The 21,165-nt window shown below is 38.5% G+C and overlaps 1 protein-coding gene across 2 annotated transcripts in view; it reads right to left on the reverse strand.

Annotated features, from left to right (window-relative positions):
* The window catches only part of SYTL2 (synaptotagmin like 2), a 44,085-nt gene that overhangs the window by 6,671 nt on the left and 16,249 nt on the right, over positions 1–21,165 (reverse strand). Inside the window, exons 4-12 of one of the 2 annotated variants that reach the window (XM_082489847.1) lie at positions 15,775–15,847; positions 15,113–15,212; positions 13,184–14,065; positions 12,374–12,445; positions 6,125–6,226; positions 5,052–5,105; positions 4,049–4,096; positions 2,847–2,941; positions 335–454 (exon numbers count right to left, since the gene is read on the reverse strand). In XM_082489847.1, coding sequence (XP_082345973.1) covers positions 335–454; positions 2,847–2,941; positions 4,049–4,096; positions 5,052–5,105; positions 6,125–6,226; positions 12,374–12,445; positions 13,184–14,065; positions 15,113–15,212; positions 15,775–15,847 — 1,546 coding nt within the window. The remainder of the gene's footprint in view (positions 1–334; positions 455–2,846; positions 2,942–4,048; positions 4,097–5,051; positions 5,106–6,124; positions 6,227–12,373; positions 12,446–13,183; positions 14,066–15,112; positions 15,213–15,774; positions 15,848–21,165) is intronic. The other variant, XM_082489848.1, reaches the window with a different exon arrangement.

Raw genomic sequence — 21,165 nt, forward strand, 5'->3', positions numbered from 1 at the left:
TATATAAATCGATCCCTACTTTCAGCTACAAAGGTAAGCTCCTAGGGTAAAAGCCCCCTCTTTCCTCAGAGTTTACAGAGTAGGCTGTACAACGGAGTCCTGAACAGGCTCCGATTATTACCACAATATCTGATATTACTAGAAAAGAAGAAAAAGTAAAACCAATTATTTTTTTTTTTTAGGCAATTCCGTGCGAGGGTTCACATAACAGAGAGGGAAGGAAGGAGACAGATGCTAAGGGAAGAAAGATGAGAGGAATAAGAAGGGAGCGAAACAATCCTAAAGAGATTAGCAAAAGCGAAGTGCCATTAAAACAAGGCTTTGGTTTACATACAGAGGATAAGGAGGCCATGCCAGAAGAGCTGCTAAGATTGGTTAGAGAGCTGGGACTCTTCTTGATTCTGCCAAGGGAATAACTGCTCTCTGATGCTGTATCTGTCTCTCTGTCATCACTCTACAAAAACATCACAGAAAGAAAGTCTGTGTAGGTTCTTTATAGTCACAAGGAACATTAAAAAACAACAAACAGAATTTTAATGTAGATTGGGACTCAGTGAAAACCTGAATTTAAATCCCCTTGTAGTGCAACATAAGTAATTAATATTTCTTAAATTAGCTGACTTAAAAAAAAAGTTGAAAGGGAATTTTTCTGATGGAAAGCCTACACTGAAAAATTTTTAAAGCAGCAATGCAACAAGGTTTTTTGTTTGGTTTTAAATCCCAAATAAGAATGAAAAAGTACAACGTTAACTTTATTGGGACGATTAAAGTCAACTTCTCTACTTCACTCTCTAATGCATAAACATGCCAGTGACAATGCTCAGGTCTTTCACCAGTCCCTTTCTGTTATATAGTGAATACCACCTCTATCTTTAAGGCAGTTCGCTGGAAGGTAACAGGCCCAGTAGAACAGCTCTGGATATAGTGAATGGCTTTTGCAAAAAGCCTTTCTTGCAGGAGGGCAAGCAGGGCCCTGCTTTTGCACCAGGGAACTGCAGTTTTGGTCTACTTGGTCATAATCAGGTTATGGGCTTACAACCCCGTTCTGTCTCCAGCTGTGCTAAAGAATCAATGCTTTACTTCCCATGTGCGCTTTGGCACCTTCCTATGCAAGCTGTTGCAGAAAGCATAATCTCCCTGTTGTATTCCACCTGTGAACAATTTACAAGGCTTCCCCCCTCCTTTACACAGTTTTGAACTGCTGTCATAGATCTACTAGCAGATGCAAGATTAGCAAACGACAATTTCTACATGCATTAAGAAAATTAATATTTACCACATAATAATATCTGGTACAAAATCTATTCACAGTTTGAATAAGTCTTTATAAAAAGATCCGTTGATTGTAGCTTCTCTGGCTATGTCTATACCAGGATTATTCCCCAGTTCAGAGGTGAAAGATAAGGACTGACTAATATTCAACCTACACCTAGGGCAAGGCTGCTTGAGAGAAAAATTGTTTTGGAGAGAGCTATTTGGAACTGTCCAAAATAAATCCAGGGCATGAAATAACAGTTAAGCAGTGTGAATAATCAGTCCTGTTACACAGACTCTTTGAAAGACAGGAAATTCCTAAGCCCTCTTATGGAGGAAGGATATATGGTTTACCTAAGACCATTTTAGCTGCTGTCCACGCAGTGGGTCAGCAGAAGAGAGAATGGACTGAACCCAGTTCTGCTCACTTTCAACCCTGTCCTTAATTTACACAAAGCCTCCTCTCTGGGTAGGAACAGTCAAAGCTCTTCTTGTGGAGGTTTGTGGAGTGTCTGGACGTTCCGAGACAAGGAATTACTAAGCACTGGGGTGACTGCATGCCTCCAGAACACACTACACGTGTAATTTTTTTTTTTTTTAATGTTAATTCTGAACATTAAATAAGGATATTGTTACTATTCACAAGTAAAGAACCCTTAATTTTTTTAGGCTGTTAAATCTTTTAAGCGGAAGGAAAAGACACTGGTACTCTAAGAGATAGATTTCTTTGTATTTCTTCTTTAATTAGGAAGTATGTTATTCTCAGATTTCACTATTTTTAAAATAATTCCAGAACTGAACTAGCACATAGAAATGAGCGTTAATACCACAACACCTATATGATGTCTACAATGCTTATTTCTAACCTGTTATTTCTACCAGATTTATGTTATCCATTCATTAGTTTCATGCTTCGTATTGGCCCGATGGTACTTCAGTGATAAACTCTGAGGCAGAACAAGCACATGGTATACATACATGCGATTTTTATAGATATGCACTCTGTGAGTTTGATAACTCAAGACAGTATTGTGACTAATCACAATTTTAAAGATAAATTTGGGGGGCAGAATGAACAGATTTGGGTGCTGACAATTTCTTAGAATGTAAGTATGAACCATCCCCAAACCCTTTCTACTGTGACCAGACTGATTCCATATAGTCCTTTGGCTTTCATGTATTTGTCACTGTTTCATTCAAAACCCACGTGAGTATGCTTTTTAATTGACTAAAGATAAAAAATAATTTAATTGTTCTGAAGATAAAAGAAGACCTGTTAGTTTAAGGATAGAGTTTGCCTTTGGGAATAACAGCAGGCATTCACTGTGCTTCAATCTCCTAGATAAAACATGCTCTGTATGTTTAGCTGTACAATAAGAATAAAGCTCTAGTTACTGGACTAAAGCTTCTGAAAGGTTAATTAGCCACAGGTTGTTTGGGATCATCTCCTAATTGTTACACCACAAGCTCAACTCCATGCCATGGTCCCACAGTAAACAGACTTGGCAGATCCTGGAAAGCACTATTTGACAAACCCATAATGCCACAGTAATCTGAAATATTGTAACTAAGATGTCTGAGATTAAACTTGCCTCTTCCTGTAGGAACGATGGTACTGACTTGCTCAGTCCTTTGAGTTTTTCAGGATTGGAAACCCGCTTATCAGGCTGTGAAGGCACTGTGGAAACTGAAGAGCAGGAATTCAAAAGGGTTCAAAAGTTTTTACATCAAAACAGTGAGGTTCCATAACAGGACATGGTTAGAAACAAACTTCAGATGAAACATGCACAACCAGTTTACAACTTTGATGCCAGATTTCCCCCCCATCCCAGGACTCAGAGAAGCTACCACTAGGAAGAATAATCTACTTTGAAATCTCCTATAACACTGACCAAAGAACTTTGTCTGGCAGGAGCAGAAGCGTTTACATTGCTTGACGTGATGCAGAAGCCTGGGTGCTGCAAGCAAATTCTGATCAAATGTAATAAAGAAAACATTTTCAGTTTACCTTCTAGACTTTATTCCTAGAACAAGGATAGGCGCACTCATGCACTAACCATGCCATCATTGACATTAGAGTCATCATAAGGTTCTTGGTAAGAAGTTAGTGTACAAGTCAAACTCTGTTCTTTGATTTACTCAGTCTAATTAATTGGAATAGGAACATTTCTAGACCTGAACAAGGAAGTTTCAAGTATTCCTAGTTAATTGTAAGATGTATATCTCATTAACGATGCACTTTTTTGCAGCCCATCTCTTCAACTCTTATATACCTCTACTGAAGTTCACTTCTATGCTCTTTCACTGTACAAAGTTTAATTGTACAGCTAGCCTTGCAAAAATCCAGTTTGCAGTAAGCCCACGATTCTCAGAATTTCCCATGCTCTAACCCCACTTATATTTAATAATGCGCTGAAGCTCTGTGTCTTTGGACTGGATACACATTGTGAAATGCACCGGTACTCAATATTGTATGACAGAGAATTATTTGGCAACAAACAGCCAGCTACAGGGGCACGAATCTATTGCATAAAATGAAACACTGCACATATGACAGGACTGTTTGCAAGGTGTGAGTTAAGCTTTTGCAAAGCTTTTGCTGTTGAAGCTCAAATAGTGCTCAACATATCAGTTATTGTGAGTATGCAGTTAGATGCAGTTTCACCATTGAGCAAGTATCTAGTCCAGATGCATAATTTGTTAGTTGTTAAATAAAAAAGGATTTTTGATGGATTAGTTTAAATATCAGTGGAGAAGTCTCTCCATTGTCTGCTGGAAGAATCCTATTACTCACTTCCTGCTGCATTTTCATTCCTCTCTTGATGCTGATCAGGCTTCGGACCTGCTCAGTATTGACAACAGTCATACAGTAGCACAAATAGCTTTGCAATGTCACAAATAGCATCAATATATTTTATATGTGTATATATTTTGACTTCCCTGGACCCCGTACGTTTCTATATTTTGCATCACTGTCCTCCTTTGAGAAGCTGGATCATAACAAAGGTAAAATTATGCTACGATCATCCTATTTATACTATAGGCCACTAACGTGCAAAATGCTTTAAAGCATCTAAAACATGACAATAAATGCAACTGTGCACAACTTCATTTTAAAACTGTAGTGCCTTAATGCAGTAAATAAAGAACTGTGTGCTATATTCCACCATATTCAATGTTATTTGCTGGTTTTCTATTGCGTTCATCCTCACATGTTCTTGGAGCAAGTTTGCTTTTATTTTGCATAGATTTGGAATTAATAAAGGCATAAATAAAAATTTAACAGTAAGGCATCTGTAATACACTAATGGATTCATGATACCAACAGCAGCTGATCTGGCAGTTCATCTATTGCTTAGAGTAATTCTACTTTGCTGGACTGAGACAGGCATTATAAATGAGGTTCCTTTTCTACTGATATATTCTGAAGGGTGTTTTGCAGAAGCAAAAGTCATCTTGCATCTTATAATGCAAGAGGTGAACAAACAAATTCAGTGTCTACCTAGGTGAAGTCTTTCAACTGACCTAACATTCAAAGCTCTCAATGATTTCAGTAACTGCTTCATAGGCTGAATGACCAGAAGCCAAAATAACACACTGGCAGGTGGCACAGAGTTTCTACAGATATAGCAGGATATAAGAATATTCCTTAAGAATAAAACAACACAACAAAATTCTACAAAAACATTTCAGTCATGCTGAAGTTAATCAAATGTAAAAGTGCAATACAATTCTGCTAGCAAGCAGAAGCCATTGAAAAAACAATAAACTTCCATGCAGACACAAAAGATATTTACCATCTTCAGCACTAAGAGCTAATTCTTCCTTTGGATTATTTATTTTTCCTTTATCTGTGCAGGAAAAAAGTAACACACAGTTAGAAATGTTGCTGTTCTGTACAAAATGGATGGCAGTGATACTCACAAAATCAAGAGGAATGAGGACAAAAAAACCCTCCAAACAAACCAGCAGAGCCATGAGAATGGTTAAATTCAAGAGATGCTTTCTACTTCACACACTACTCCAAGCCTACATCCAAGCAGCAGCCTCATGTTGACACAGTTTCTATCCGTGTTCTGTTGCAACAATGTTAGTGCATACCTAAAACCTAGAAACTAGTTAGAAGCAAGCAATAGCGTCAGTAGTATTAGAAGAGTAATTTGCCAACAACAGCCAACATCTTTCAAAATCTACACTTCCACACTTCAGTTTACAAATATAAGTGCAATTTACGTCTTCCCCATTAGACATGGGATAAGCATCAACACGCAGGGGCAGGGTGAAGGGAGACAGGAATAATAATTAAAAAAAAAAAAAAAAAACCAAAAAACACACAAACAACCCAAAAAACCCCAAACCCAACAAAATCCTAGGCGGTTACAGAGGGAAGTCAGGAATGAAGTTTAAGTGCAATCTCATCTAACTGTATCCTCTTAAAGTGAGTTTGGTATATTAACTGCTAGAGTACACAGGTGAAACACTGCTAAACTAAGATGAATTTTTTCGTGTTTTCACTGTCTACTAATTTGACCCAAGCAAAGCAGCCAGGCGACAATGGCGGTTGCTGCTCATTACTGATTTGGGTAGTTGCCAATACTCTCACTATTGAAAAACTATCCAAGACACTGATTAACACAGTGCGTTTTTGGAAGATGTCTGCTTCATAAACCATTGTTGTTTCAAAATTAACAGAAAGAACTGAAAACTAAACCGTATGAGAAAAGAATTCAGTTCTACAGTACAAGCTTCATACAGCTTATTGAGAAACAAAGACAAAAATACTACTTGGCAAAGCTGTATGAAAGACCAGCATGAACACGTTTAAGCCAAACTGGGGGTCATGGGAGACACACACAAGCTTTGTGCTCACTTGAGGTGGCTGATGGAATGTCCTCTAGACTTTTGGAAGGCATTTTCCTATCTGCACTCCTTTTCAAAGCCATCAAAACAGGGTTTAATTCTTCTTCTGAACCTGTTATGAGACAAAACACATGAACACTGCACACACAGACATGCCATTTTAAGCCCATCACTAAAAAAACAACCATGGATTTCTCATGAGAATCTATCTTGATAGTTAGCAAAGACAGTGAATATTGAATGAAAATACAAAATAAATCCAAAATAAACAAAATATCTAATTTTAAGTGTCCATTTGCTCTCTTTACATTCTCTCTGCCATCAGTAGAGAGATGGAGGTTGGTTGATTTGCCCTATGTAGTTATCTCTGTCTATGCTGACTAATAAGGGGGTTTGGGACAATTATGGCACTTAATTGTTTAACATAGGATAAACTCAGACTTTAGCCACTTTGTAACCATCTGGTTATGAATCAGCACACAAAAAGTTAATACTTTTAGTTTTTCCCTCTATGTAAATTAGTCCGTTATATTTTCTTTCCAGTAAAAGTAATTTTGTTTCAATACTTGAGTAACAACCACAAAAAAAAACCACCCAAACACAGCTGTGAAGATATTTGGATCCCTGAAATTATGCAGTTGTCTCCAAGGGCAGAATCAAGACACACCTAGCTGCTTCAGAAACCTTTAAGGCCGTCTCTCCTCCCTACCTCACCTCTTCCTCCCCATCAGCCAAACAGGCCTTACACTGTTGCTGTCTATAATCATGGGTAAAACCAATTTATGTTTAATTTTTCCTCATTTGTCTTGAGTTTTCACTGACTTCCATTGGAATCTTGCTTTCACAACAGGCTCAAGAGTAAGTTGGTTGGCCCTAGAACCTTCACATATTTCTCAGACTGCGCAGGTGAAAAAAAAACATTCTCAGTCTCTCAGCACCAGATTAAAAAGGTTAAATTATCTCCTCTACTTTAAGCTCTTTGACGACCATCACGCACTATACATTGAGTAGAACTGCCATTCAACCAATAAAATAATCAAACCACTTCATTTATATGGCCACTCTCTAGCGCATCAGGCAGCAATGCTAAATTAGATAGCACAGAGTACTGGTATTGTCTTTATGTCCAGCCATTCCACTGACAAGTATCACCTTTGAAGAATAGCTGCTGAAACTAAAGAATGAACTCAGTCAGCCACTGACATTTTTCTTCCTCTTTTAATCCAGGATATTTAAAAGAAATACCAGGTTTTAAGTGTTACAGTGTTATTAATTTGAAGGCGATATCACAGGGGAGGAAGAAAGGAGTAAATCATGAAGATTGATGCGATTGATTTATGCTGCTAAACTTCCCTTGCTGAAAAGGCTTACCCAAATATAGTACGTGTTTTTCAAACATTTTCCAATTGAAAGACTTAATTAGTTCTTCCCATCCTTCCCAAACAAATATCTAAGGCATTCAATTAAGAGATAAGTATCACACAGACTTTACATTAACGTATTTCAAGTTGGCTACCAAAAAAAAAGATGTAGCCATATTTAACAACCCAACACCATGAATTTTAGAAATCAAACGGCTCACAAGTTGAACTTCCAGTTCCAAAGTGGGAATCAGAGTTTTCATCTGAAAACTTAGATCCCAAATTTGAGCTGTCCCCTTCATCATTCTCCTCATGTTGAGACCTTAGGCAGAGTTGAGCTCCTTCTGGTTGGGGGAAGTTGCTCTCATCTTTAAGTGGTGTGCTTGCTCTTCTGAATTTCAACAGTGCTTTAAGTTCGGAATTATTTTCAGAGGCATCCAAGGATGTGCTTTCATCTCTCCTTTCTTTTTCATTTATCTGGAATGGCTTGATTGCAATCATATTGGTCTCTCCTTCCAAGGGATAGAGATCAACTGGAGCCATGTTTCTCTTTTCTGTTTTATTAATACCTCCATTTCTTTTAGGAAGATCAGAAGCTTCAAATTCACTTACTGCAGGATCACTTATAGAATTTTTGATATTTTGTTCTGGAGTCCCCCCTTTGATAGCTATCTTCATCTGTGTATGATAGCTACTTAAATCATTACATGGCTGTGACATTGTCATGAATATAGTCCCTTTTTGTGATGGAAACATATGATCTCCAAACTTTTCTTGTTTATGTAACTGTTTGGATACTGAACATGAAATTTCAGATGCTTCTTGAAGAAGTTTTTCTAAAGAGCTACTGAATTCACTGAATTTTGCAATATTTGAAACAGAAGTTTTTTCTATTGTTTCTTGTATATCTTGAGGATGATCTCTCTCTTGTTGATGTGCAGCACACATGCTTTGACTAGTCTGTGTTGTACCTTGCATATTTTCCAGCACAGAAGCTGGTGTTTCAAAGACCTCTTTTGGTAGCTTCTGCAAATTAACATTAAACGCTTCATATTCAGCCTTGGACAGTGCAGATCTTTCTATGGTCTCACTAATTTCCTGCAGCAACTCTCCATCATGCTCAGAGGTCATGCTTTTATATTCCATCTCAAGAGTCCTCTGTGCTGTGCTGTCAGCACGCTTTGGTTTAGAAGGTGGTGTTTCAGAGGCCTCCTTCAGCAGCTTCTCCAAAGCAGAACTCAAGCTACGGACCTTGGATGGGGCAACAGACTTTTCTATAGTTTCACCAATTTCCTGTGGCAACTCTCCATCATGCTCACGCGTCATGCTTTTAACTTCCATCTCAGCAGTCCTCTGTACTATGCTGACAGGAGATGGCGGTTCAGAGGCCTCCTTCAGCAGCTTCTCCAAAGCAGAACTCAAGCTATGGACCTTGGATGGGGCAACAGACTTTTCTATAGTTTCACCAATTTCCTGTGGCAACTCTCTATCATGCTCACACGTCATGCTTTTAACTTCCATCTCAGCAGTCCTCTGTACTATGCTGACAGGAGATGGCGGTTCAGAGGCCTCCTTCAGCAGCTTCTCCAAAGCAGAACTCAAGCTACTGGCCTTGGATGAGGCAACAGGCTTTTCTACAGTCTCACCAATTTCCTGCAGGAACTCTCCATCATGCTCAGAGGTCGTGCTTTTAACTTCTGTCTCAGGAGTCCTCCATACTGTGTTGTCAGCATGTTTTGGTTTAGGAGGTGGCATTTCAGAGGCCTCCTTCAGCTGCTTCTCTAAAGCAAAACTCAAGCTACTGACGTTGGATGGGGCAACAGACTTTTCTATGGTCTCTCTGATTTCCTGAGGCAACTCTCCATCATGATCATAGGTTGTGCTTTTAAATTCCATCTCAGCAGTCCTCTGTACTGTGCTGTCAGCATGCTTTGGTCTAGGAGGTGGCATTTCAGAGGCCTCCTTCAGCAGCTTCTCCATAGCAGAACTCAAGCTGCTGACCTTGGATGAGGCAACAGACTTTTCTACGGTCTCATCAATTTCCTGTGGCAACTCTTCATCATGCTCAGAGGTCGCGCTTTTAACTTCCATCTCAGCAGTCCTCCGTACTGTGCCGACAGGAGATGGCAGTTCAGAGGCCTCCTTCAGCAACTTCTCCATAGCAGAACTCAAGCTACTGACCCTAGATGGGGCAAAAGAGTTTTCTATGGTCTCTCTGATTTCCTGAGGCAACTCTCCATCGTGCTCAGAGGTCATGCTTTTAACTTCCATCTCTGCAGTCCTCCGTACTATACTAATGGCACGTTTTGGTTTAGGAGGTGGCATTTCAGAAGCCTCCTTCATCAGCTTCTCTAAAGCAGAACTCAAGCTACTGACATTGGATGGGGCAACGGACTTTTCTATAGTCTCTCTGATTTCCTGAGGCAACTCTCCATCATGATCATAGGTTGTACTTTTAAATTCCATCTCAGCAGTTCTCTGTACTGTACTAATGGCACGTTTTGGTTTAGGAGGTGGCATTTCAGAAGCCTCCTTCACCAGCTTCTCTAAAGCAGAACTCAAGCTACTGACGTTGGATGGGGCAACAGACTTTTCTATGGTCTCTCCGATTTCCTGAGGCAACTCTCCATCATGATCATAGGTTGTGCTTTTAAATTCCATCTCAGCAGTTCTCTGTACTGTACTAATGGCACGTTTTGGTTTAGGAGGCTGCATTTCAGAAGCCTCCTTCATCAGCTTCTCTAAAGCAGAACTCAAGCTACTGACCTTGGATGGGGCAACAGACTGTTCTGTGGTCTCATTGACCTCTTCAGGCTGACCAGTACCTTCTTGGCATGTTGATTCTATGCTACAATCGGTTTGTGATATACTATTTGTGTCATTGGATGTTTTAATTCCCATCCTTCTATATTCAGAAGGTTGAGATACAAAGGTTTCTCTGAGCAGGTTCTGCAAACCAGCTTGAGGCGTCTGAGAATGCTCAAGAGTATCATCCTTTTCTGCTGCCTGATGTAGTAGACAGAAAGGTTTAAATTCCCTAAACAGTCTCCTGAGGCTTTTTTTGTTTTCATGCTTATCTGTTGATGGCACATTCACTTTTCCTGTGCTTTTGCTTATCTCTTTCTTTTGATCAGCAGGAGAAATGTCATGTCTCTGTTCCATCATTCTTTCAGAGACCTCGCACTGATTTGAGTGAAAAGTTGTCTCTTTCAAAATGTTTTCAATTAGGTTCAAGCTAGATGACATCTCAGAGGTTTCCTTTTCTAACTTCTTTAGGCCTAATTTAAACACATCAAGCTCAGCTTTAGGTAGAACCACCTTATCCACAGTCTCTGCAACTTCCTCTTTCAAAAGACTGATATCTAATGGAGCAGTCTTGCTCTCTACTTTTTCTATAGGTGAACATAGCCAATCATCTACTGCTGTCTCCTTTAAAGCATCTTTATCACCAGGTGATTGGAGCAACTGTAAGGAAACATCATGTTCTTTTGATGAAACAATACTTTTTTCTACACATTCTTTAACTGCTTGCTCTGAAAGGCCCACCTTTTGCTGGGGTTTTGAGATAACTGGTTTTCTGTCCAGATGGACAGAGTCTCTCTTTTTTGTGTGCACCACATTGACACCTTTCAGTTCACATAGCACAGAATCTAGTTTCTGGGTTTTTTCTCTCTCCAACGTTTGGGTTTGTTGTTGAATTAACTCTTGCTTGCTCACATTATCTCTGCCTTTTTTGTCTTCCCTTGATTTTCTTTCATAGGTTATTGAATTAGTATTATTTGGCAAAGAAGCATCTCCCCTGTCAATGCTACTCTGCAATTTAACTCCGGTATCCCAGAAGTTTCTTAAACTCTGGAACTGTGAAGGACCTGAAATTTGATTCTTGGACTTTTCATTCATTTTTTCTTTTAAAGACAAAACTTGGAAGCTGGGCTTCTGTTGGGAACAAGCAGCAACTTTTCCTTTATGTGTTTCTTTCTCATCTTTCTCTTTGCTTTCTGGGGAAGCTGAAGTGGCACCAACACTTGGCTGTAAGTTTCTGGCTTTTGGCGATTCTGTATATTCATCAACTTCACCATCAGATGGAAGTGTTCTTTGGCCTGGTCCAAATTCAAAAGAGTTTTGATGTCCATTTCTTGAAGACTGGCTTGCACAACTTCGTTTAGTACTTCTTAACGTATTCTTGCTTTGATCACCCAGTCCGTTTGGTTTTATTTTATCACTTTCTCCGAGACCTTTCAATACACCACCACCTGATACATTAGTATTGATACTAATTTCTTTCTCTCCATGACTGGGGATAGTTTTATCCCCTTCCCAGAATGCTCTTATCTCCCTTATTCTTCTTTTTTCTTGTATTACCTTCTCTGATTCACGTTTCTGAGCTAGCAGCTTGTGTTCTTGATGTTCCAAGAGATTTGATTTTTTATTTTGTTGCTTGATTTCTTGATCACGTTCTTTTTCTTCAACTCTTATACAGTCAAATTCAGTCAGTGATTTGTTACTTTGCTCCTCATTCCCTTCCTCTTTCTTCGGTTTCATCCTCTCCTTTATCAGTTGTACATCTTCCGAAATAAATGATGTAGATGAACTACTGTTCTGTTGCTTAATCTTTCCAAACAGTAACTGTTCTTTAACTTCTGGTTTTCCATCCATGCTAGGCCCACTGCGTTCTGTAGTAACAACTGCTGTTCTCGTTGAGAAGTCCACTTCCTCTTTGGGTTCCCTGCCTTGGGATCTAGTTGATACATGTTTCCTATCTTCAGTATCAGAACTTCTTTTAAACCAATCTAAAACTTTTGATACGGATTCACTGGCCACTTTTATGAGTTCCTCAGCATGTTTATCAGGCTTGACAGTGGTTTTAGCATCTTGCTCCTCAACAAGATCAGGCTTACCTTGTTGAAGAATTGCAGAATTGGTATTTGACACGTCATGTGCTTCTGTCTTAGCAGAAAGCTGATGTTTATCTACAACATAAACAAACTTATCAAAGTTAGGAATCAGACACATAACTTCTCAAATGTTCAATCTGTCTTGAAAAATCTCTCAGATTTTTTTTTTTTTTAAACCCTTAGCAGAGAAGTGTTCTCTGTCCTTGTGTTTTTGGAAAGAACCATACTGCAGGCAACAGAGCAAAAAATAAGTTTCTGCACTGAGATATCCTACTGGAAGATTAATCATACTACTTTCAAGGGTGCAAGCAGGTAAAATTGGTTATCCTCATTCTAAAGGGAATGTCTACATTGAAGGGTGGGGGCAGGCCAGGGGGGAACAGCCCAGCGTATTTGTATTTAGTCCCATGAACAAATCTCCAAGTCACAATTGGATTACTACTAAGGACAGTCAATAGTAATACAGCAAAAATTCTTGAGTTTCCATGCAGACAGATCTACCAGGCCTTATAAAAGGAATTTTATCCTAACGCCATCACTTCACCTCCATCATCCACAATAAAAATGCCTATCCAGGCTCTGATCCGATTGTTAATTCTTAAGAATACTAATAGAAGCTCATCTAAAAATACTGACTACGTTAGAGCATTAAAATACAAAAGAGTGACTTTAGAATTTAATTCTGCCATTTGTAGCACATTCTTACTATTTCTGTTTCCTAGTTGTTAGTTCTTAGGTACAAGTGATTTAAACATCAATGAATACGTGCTACATGGTATAGCATTCCATTCTTCACTCCTGTTAGTCTCTTACCAGGAATGTTTTTGTGCGACTTTGATTCACGGCTCAATAATTGGTTGGCTTTATTTTCACGTGTCTCATCAACACTCAGTTCATTATTGCTATTTGGCAGGATATTGCTGGAGGTCTTCTGTGGAGTTTCAAGTTTCTTAGGAGTAACTGTCTTTGTCTGAAAGGCTTCATTAACAAGGAAGTCTGACCTATTAGTGTCACAAGGATCAGATGCCGGTGTATCATCCTGTAAGCCATCTATTGTTTTTATTTGTAAAGCTGATGAATCAGTTCCCAAAGGCTTTGCAGCAGAAATTTGCTTATTCCCAAATGAATCTGATCTAATAGCATCACTTCCACCACTCTTTATTTTGTCAGATTCTAACAAATCAAACTCTCCTTTTTCTCTACCGTGGTGTAGCTGTGGGCTTTGCAGAGGTTCTTCTTTACCTGTGCTAGATGAGAACCTCACTTGTTTTAGTTTGTCCAGTGAAATTTGTGTGGAGTCTTCAATTTCTTCCGTAAGAGAGTTCTTCTCAGCTTCTCCTTCAAAAATAGTTGCAGTAGGAAGAGCATTCTTTTTCTGAACATCTAACATCTGACTAGCACGAACTTCTGAGTCAGTGGAACTTGAACTTGAACTGCGCTTCAGAATGCCCCTGGGCGGTGTACCAATGCCATTAGTCTTCTCAGTCCGTTTGGCTGGTTTTGGAACAAAGTCTTCTTTTTCTGACATAGCATCTGTTGCTCTGTGAACTAATTTTCTGGGTTTTGGGACAGGACGCTTAGCTAGTCCTTTCTGTGATTCATCAGTAGGTTCTACAAGAGGCTTCTTACGTTTCTCTATTTCTTCATTTTGTAAGTTTGGTTTAGGTTGGCTCTCTTCTGGGAGTGACAAAATTTCTGTAAGACATACACAGAGAAGAAATCATGAGTTTGGATGACATTCATCTGCATAAACAGAAGAGTATGACCGTGCAGATCCAGAATGCAGTGATTATATTGATTTATTAAAAACAACTGCAGTAAAATACAAGTGGAAATTCAACATAGGTGTTGATTTCCTTTGTATGTAATAGGAAGTTTTAGCAGATGAAAAACCCGCAGTTATTTCTTATTCTAGAAATATTAACTGTTTGATGATTCCAAAGATAGAGAGCACACCAAATTTTTGCTCAGCATTATTCCTGCAATGGACGAAGTTTGCAGGGAAGGGCAGCTTTTGAGTACGCATACTCATCTTCAGATTCAGAACATAAACAGCAACCTACAAAAATGGAAACAGGCTATTTCCACATTCATATGGAACAAGGTAAAATGCAGAAGTGATCTCCCAGTAGGGAGATTAGAGGTTTTTTTTATTCCTCATGTGCAAGTCTTCTTTTTTTCCTGTTAGCAAGCTTCACAACAGAGACAGGAGAGTAATTTCCATGTATGAGCCTTTAAATTACTACTTCAAATGCCTTCATTGTGATATATCATCACTCATCTACTTGCTTGCAGAGAATACTGTGGGAAAGGGAGGATTCAAAAATAAACAGGACTGAGAAAATAAAGGAAAAAATAAAGATCAAAGAGAGTTAGGCTTCTTCTCTTGAGCCAATAGCAGCAATGACTGGAAGGTCATAAAGACAGCTATGTCAAATTCAAGGAAATTTCTCTGTTCTCTTAACAGCAATTCAGGACAAACAGCCCTCTCAGATGGAGTGCTTAATACTGACTAGAACTGTAAGTTAAAGAAAGGAAGCAAAACCCATTTACTTTTGTAAACAGCCGTTTCCTGAGTATATTAACATTTTACATGTGGTTTCAAATTAACTAGTTGATAACTCCAAGTAGTTAAGATAAAACAGGTTTTGATGTCTTACAAAAAGAAGCAATGAAAGTAAAAATAATTTCCATATGAACCACCAAGAAATTCATAGTCATATGCTAAATAAGTTTATTTACCCTTCTTTGGTAGCTGAGGTAGAGTGGTTGGTCTGTTTTCTGATTCCCCACTGTTCAAGTTATCACCTGATGCTGTGAAATTAAACGGATTTCTCCTTTGCTAAAAAAGGAATGAATATTATAATTGCAGTCAAATTGTTATATCGGTACAGTCTTGACAAAATAAATGAAAGTGCAGTGATTTCCTCTGCCTCACTACCCTGTCAGCAAAGAGTCTGAATGCATGCTTCTTAAATTGGGTACGTGACAAAAACCTAAACAATATGAACCAGGGAACTATCAGAAGTGCTAGTGATGGCCTCATCTTGTTTGTTTTGAAGCAGAGATAAACCACAACTTAAAGACACTTGAAAATCCCACGTTGTTTCAAATTAAATAATTTTATCTCTAAATCTGTGACTTTAGGCAGCAGAACAATTGTTTTCAGTGGCTGACGAGGTTGGAAATAACATCAAGCACAGAGAGCTGTTGATGATAGCCGTGACACCACTTTAGTGCTGAACTTTCAGTGGTTTCGATTATGTCCCTCCAAAACAAAAAATACTCATTTTTTCCAAATTTATTGTATTTCTTCTTCAAATCTTTAATTATCTGTAGCACTGAAGCAAAGAAACACACAAAATGTAAAAGATAACTTCTGCTATATTCAACGCAAGTCATACCTTCACTGGTGAGACTGCTGCCCTCATGGGTCTTTCCTCTGGTTTGTCTAACACAGAGGTTATTGTTTTATAACTGCAAAGAAAAAGCATATAACAACATCAGCAAACAGGACATTAAGCCTTTTTTTAAAAAAGCAAAACAGATTCATTTGTACATACTCGAATATAACCTCTTGGCATCTAAAGATTTCTATTTAGCCTGTATCTCATCAGATTTAGAAGCAAACCTTCTTTCCATAGCAAGGGGATATTCTTGCTGCTTTTTTTCCTTGCAAAAATTTCTTTGCTTGTTGAAGAATTCAACACAACTTCTACTTGGAATGACAGAAATCATATTTTTTTAATATCTTTTAGATTTTTGAGCAAGCTTTATGTAAATATAGGTACCTCCAAACAATAATGTTGCTACCTCCATCCTTGTCCTACATTTATACTTCTAGGACTGAAATCAAAGGGAAGAAAGTGCAAAAGTCTGATAAAAATGGTTTTGCAAAGTGTCCAAGTCCGAAAAATCAGAGGAACTCCGTCACCACTATAGCAAAGATGTGACATGCCACAGATGACAACACATCCCCTCAGAGGTAGAGCTTATAGGCTATTTTTTTAATTAAGAACTATAAAATCTGTTTGATAGCATTAGAGAAGTACATTATTACTTGTGATCCTGACTAAGTATAGCCCAAGTAAGCAGAAATTAAAACAACTAGGAGAGACAGCTCCTACATTATATCAAGAAATATTTCATCTATTTGCAGAACGATGCAAGGGTTTTTTCTCCCTAAACAATTAGATTTTTATAATTTGAGTTTATCTAAACATCTCCGATATTAAAAAGCATTTGTTTTTTGAAGACGGAAGTCAGATATGCATTTAAATATGGTCTTCATATAACAACAACATTGAGTATCTTAACTTTATATAGAAAATGCTGGCATTAACCAGCTTACATGTTTATGATTTTGGGGATGAGGGAAACAGTACAGGGCGGAAAAAATGAATATTATCCAGGTAGGAAATAAGACCTCAGACTAGGAAGGAAAGCAATACTGAATATTTGTTTGGTCAATTATCTTTGGTATGGGTAAAAAGACTTTCAGATATTGATTGGTAAGCAGCAGAGCCATGACACAATGCTTTTGAGGGCAGGTGTGGTATCTCGGGACAAAAAAAAAAAAAAAAAAAAAAAAAAAACAAAACAGGTCCCACTTCTCATCAAGTTTCAGGTTCAAACAGGAGCTGCCTCCTCACATGGACAAAGATCCCTCCGATCAGGTAACTGGCACCAGTCTGCCCTGTTGAGGAGAGAACAACTATCCCATCTTCTCCAGGGAGCAGTACAGTTAACCTTGAAGTTTAGAAAAAAAGTTTGTCAGCCACCCATGAAAGGCTACTGGCCTCTGGACTGTTAAGTGTGTCTGAGAAGTGACATCATTCCCACTTCATAAATGGAAAAACATCATTACAGAGAAGATAAGATGACACAGTAATGAGCCACTTCTATATCTCTTCCTTCTCTTTTGTTTCAACACTACCTTTAAGAAATACACCACCATGCATAGTGATACAAAGTTAAGGTATGTATGTGCTGATTTTGTAATGGAAGCTACCCCACTGGTGAAAAAAATAAACTGTTCCTACGTTTCAACGCTAACTGCAGCAGCCTCTTATATGCACATACCAGATATAACATTATTATTGTTCTTTTCATTCTTCTCTCTGATACTAACAAGAAAAAAAATGTTTTTCTAGTTCCCAGAGAGCTTAATATTGCACCTTTAAATTTATTTTAAAAATATGATTCCACATTACAATTTTTAACCTTAGCTCCAATACTTTTTAAAAAAATCTGAAAATCTATATATTTAAAGAATCTTTGGTCTGCTGAACTGAAGGTTATGCTCTTGCTTTTATAAGACTTGAGTTTGTGTTTCTGTTTTCATGAGCACACCTGCGTGCTCCTGCACTTTGTGTCTCATCTACACCAACTACTACTCAACAGGACAATTTTTTTTTTTTTTTTTTTTTTTAAGGTCCAGGTCATGCATGCTTCAACCTTTCCCTCATTTTAAACAAGGAAAATACCGTTATGTACCCTGTGCTGCAAGGAACCAATAAGACATTCATCAGTCTGCAGTTTTTACAGATGGGGAGGTAACTTTTTTAGGTCTCATTGAACACACAAACACAATCCAACAGTATTTTAATGCAATGCTACTTCAGACTTACCATAGAATAATTAAAGTTAATTTGGCATTACATACTGAAAACCTTGCTCTAAAGAAAACAAAGTAGGGAATAAAAAAAAAACCAAACCACACTCAGGATCCTACAACTAAGTTTCACAATAAAGGATCTGAAAATATGAGTTTACCCTCAACCCATACAGATAGGAAATCTGAGCAAACAGTTCCCAGATATACCACATTCACAAGGCTAATCTAAGAGAGTGTATGAAGCCAAACTGATAAATACACCCAGATTAAAAAAATTCCTGCATTGCTATTCAGCAAAACAAAGTGCTGAGAACCACAATGAAGGCCCAAACTCAACACAGACTGGACAGCACTGGACAGGAACCTTAGAGGCAACAAGGCGGAGGCAGGAGCAAAGCTAGAGAAAGGGCTTATAGATTTGCAGACATTGTCAATACAGTCCACCCAGAAATGGCCTCCCATTCAAATAAATAAGCTTTCCTGGGCTTGTCCCAAAGGGTAGAGAATCTGGTGCGAGTAAAGCTAGTGCGATTTAACAGTACTCCATAAAATGTCCTTATCTGGGTATGCCAGCACCCATATTATTCCAGAAAAGTTACATGGATTTTAAGAATTAGATCTTTTCTGCAAATTTTTACCTTGCAGAATTTTAGGACCCATTCTTGTCACCTGTTCAATGTGAATATTTTCTAGCCTAGGGAAGAAAACCTACAAATCTTAATTCGAAACATAAAGCCCCTTTAACATTGTCCTTTTTTTGAGATTCAGCATATAGACAGATGGTATCACTGAACAGAGGCAATATTTACAGTCTGAGTCACCCTATGAAAACTCATTCTGCGCCAGGTTACACCTTCAAAGACACTTCACACACCTGGCCTGTAAAGGCTGTGTGTAAAGGCTGTGGTATGCAAGAAAAGTACCATGGTACACCCAAGAAAAAAATTGTTCATAGCTTCATTACTGAATTTAAATATTTGGGGTGTGGGGATGAAGATCACCGTGTTGATTTTAAAAATATAGGTGCAGGCTGATTTCTGTTCCACCTAATATAGCAGCACCCTGACTCAACAGCAGTTGAACTGGCCCCAGGGCTGGATTTGACCCTCAACAGTTTACAAACATAGATCTACCAGAACTGAACTTTCTCCCCATTTGGTAAGAATTGTTTTGGTTTAAGAATAAGATCTAGAACAAAAAAGGTCCGGGTAGTTTGTTATCACATATCTTCCGGTCCCAATCCTCAGGTTAGCCATTGTTCAGTTTATGCGAAGCCTACAAGCCAGTGCTGGCCTGAAGCTCGCTCTTAGCAGAAGGAGGGGAAAAAAAAACCCGACCCCACTCATTAGAGACAGGCCCACAGCCACGTCAGACCAGTTTTTCAAAGTCCAGTATCAAGAGAACAGAAAAAAGGAGTATTTTAAAAACATATGGCACCTCCTGCAATGTCTCACATGCAACGTTGTCTAGACTAGTCTCAGTCGCAGTGAAACAAGCCCACACTAAAATCATAAGCAATGAATTTCACATAGTTCTGCCAGATTTGCTTGCTGCAGCTTTTGACATTTTAGAAGCAAATAATCCGAGATATCTGATCAAGTATTTATGCAAAGTAAATGCAAGTGAGCATCCAGCCCACATATTATAGATTACTTCCTAAGGTCCACTTCCAACTGTCCCATAAATCCTAGACTGCGATGGCTTGCTTTAGAGGGAAGATCTTGTGCTATTGATGAGAGTATGAACACGTGAACAAGGCATACAGGCTGATTAGTTTCTAGCACGATTTGGAGCAAAGGGCAGAAGAGGGTCCTGGACAATAATTATCAAGCTTTGCATGGCTGTGACCTGAAACAAGTCATCAAATCACCTCAAGTTAAAGACCACTATCAAGTTGGTCATATTGCAAACAATTGTCTACATGTTCTTAAACCTCATTAAGTTCTATATTTTTGAAGAGGTTGCCCTGACAGTTTATGAAGTGTATTACTCTCTGTCAATCACAATTTGTGGAGTTATAATGTTATTCTCACCATTACAAGGCTATACTTCTTTTAAAGTATCATCCTCTTTTCCTGATGTGCAAGATGACATGCAAAATATGCTAACAGATATATTAAACAGCAGCATGTCTTGTGTTACCCATAAAGAAATAACTCCATAACAATCTCCTGAAGGTAAAATCCACCCATAAAAAAAACCTACATCGTTCAGTAACAACTAACTCTGTCAGCATTGTCAGCCAACTTGGGGGGAGGGGGAGCTAAGCTCTTTCTTGTGATAAGCAACCTTTATCATCCTTATTGTACAAAAACTTTTTTGGGGAAGTCTAAAACAAAGTGGTTTATTTGACCATTTTCAGCACGATTTCAGATGTGGGTAAAACAAATACACCTTTGAGTTCACTGATAATGATATGTAAAGGATAAGAAAGACCAGAAATGCAAGCCAGAGTGGTTAAGACTTACACCAACCTTAGTGCCATTCATCATGAACGTGCGTGCCCAGTTTGCAGACCACGAAAGTGAAAGATTCAACTGGTACTAGATAGTGTACAAACGTATAGTAGGAGACAAGCCTTGCTGCAAAGGAAAAACAGATGATGTACAGAGAAGGACTTAGAAAGACAAGAAAGTGAAAGGTTAGAGAGCTGATCAATGGCACAACCAGAAGTAAAACAGTCATCCTAAGTAACTCCAGCTCTTACCTCACTCTGTTCACTGAAAGCACAAACAATGGTTACCTGTGTTACACCCTGGTTCTCGTTTCCTCAATGATGTTGAGGAATCTGGCTATGTAAAGACATTTCATCACCACCTGCTGTCACCCTAGCTAAGAGATCAGCACCTGCCTTTTCAAATGCAGGCTTTTTGAAAGCTTTTCACACAGCCAGCTAATTACTACATGTAGGTATTTTAAAGAGAAGAGGTCTCCCTCAGAAATCAACTCGGAATATTTCAGAGCTGTTCGGGATGTTTACAGACTTGAGATAGAGTCATTTAATACAACATCCTCTGTAGTTCATAAACTATTTATCACCCAGCTTTCCTGCAACAACTATAGCCATTCAGGCATATCCAAGCTGACTGTCTGGCCTTACTCTGAATGGAAGCCTCTCCCTTCCAGAACAACATTTATTTTTCTTGGTAGAACCTGACTTATTTTCTGCAAGCATCCA

This window comes from Vanellus vanellus (genome assembly GCF_965231255.1).
Source record: "Vanellus vanellus genome assembly, chromosome: 1".
Lineage (NCBI taxonomy): Eukaryota > Metazoa > Chordata > Aves > Charadriiformes > Charadriidae > Vanellus > Vanellus vanellus.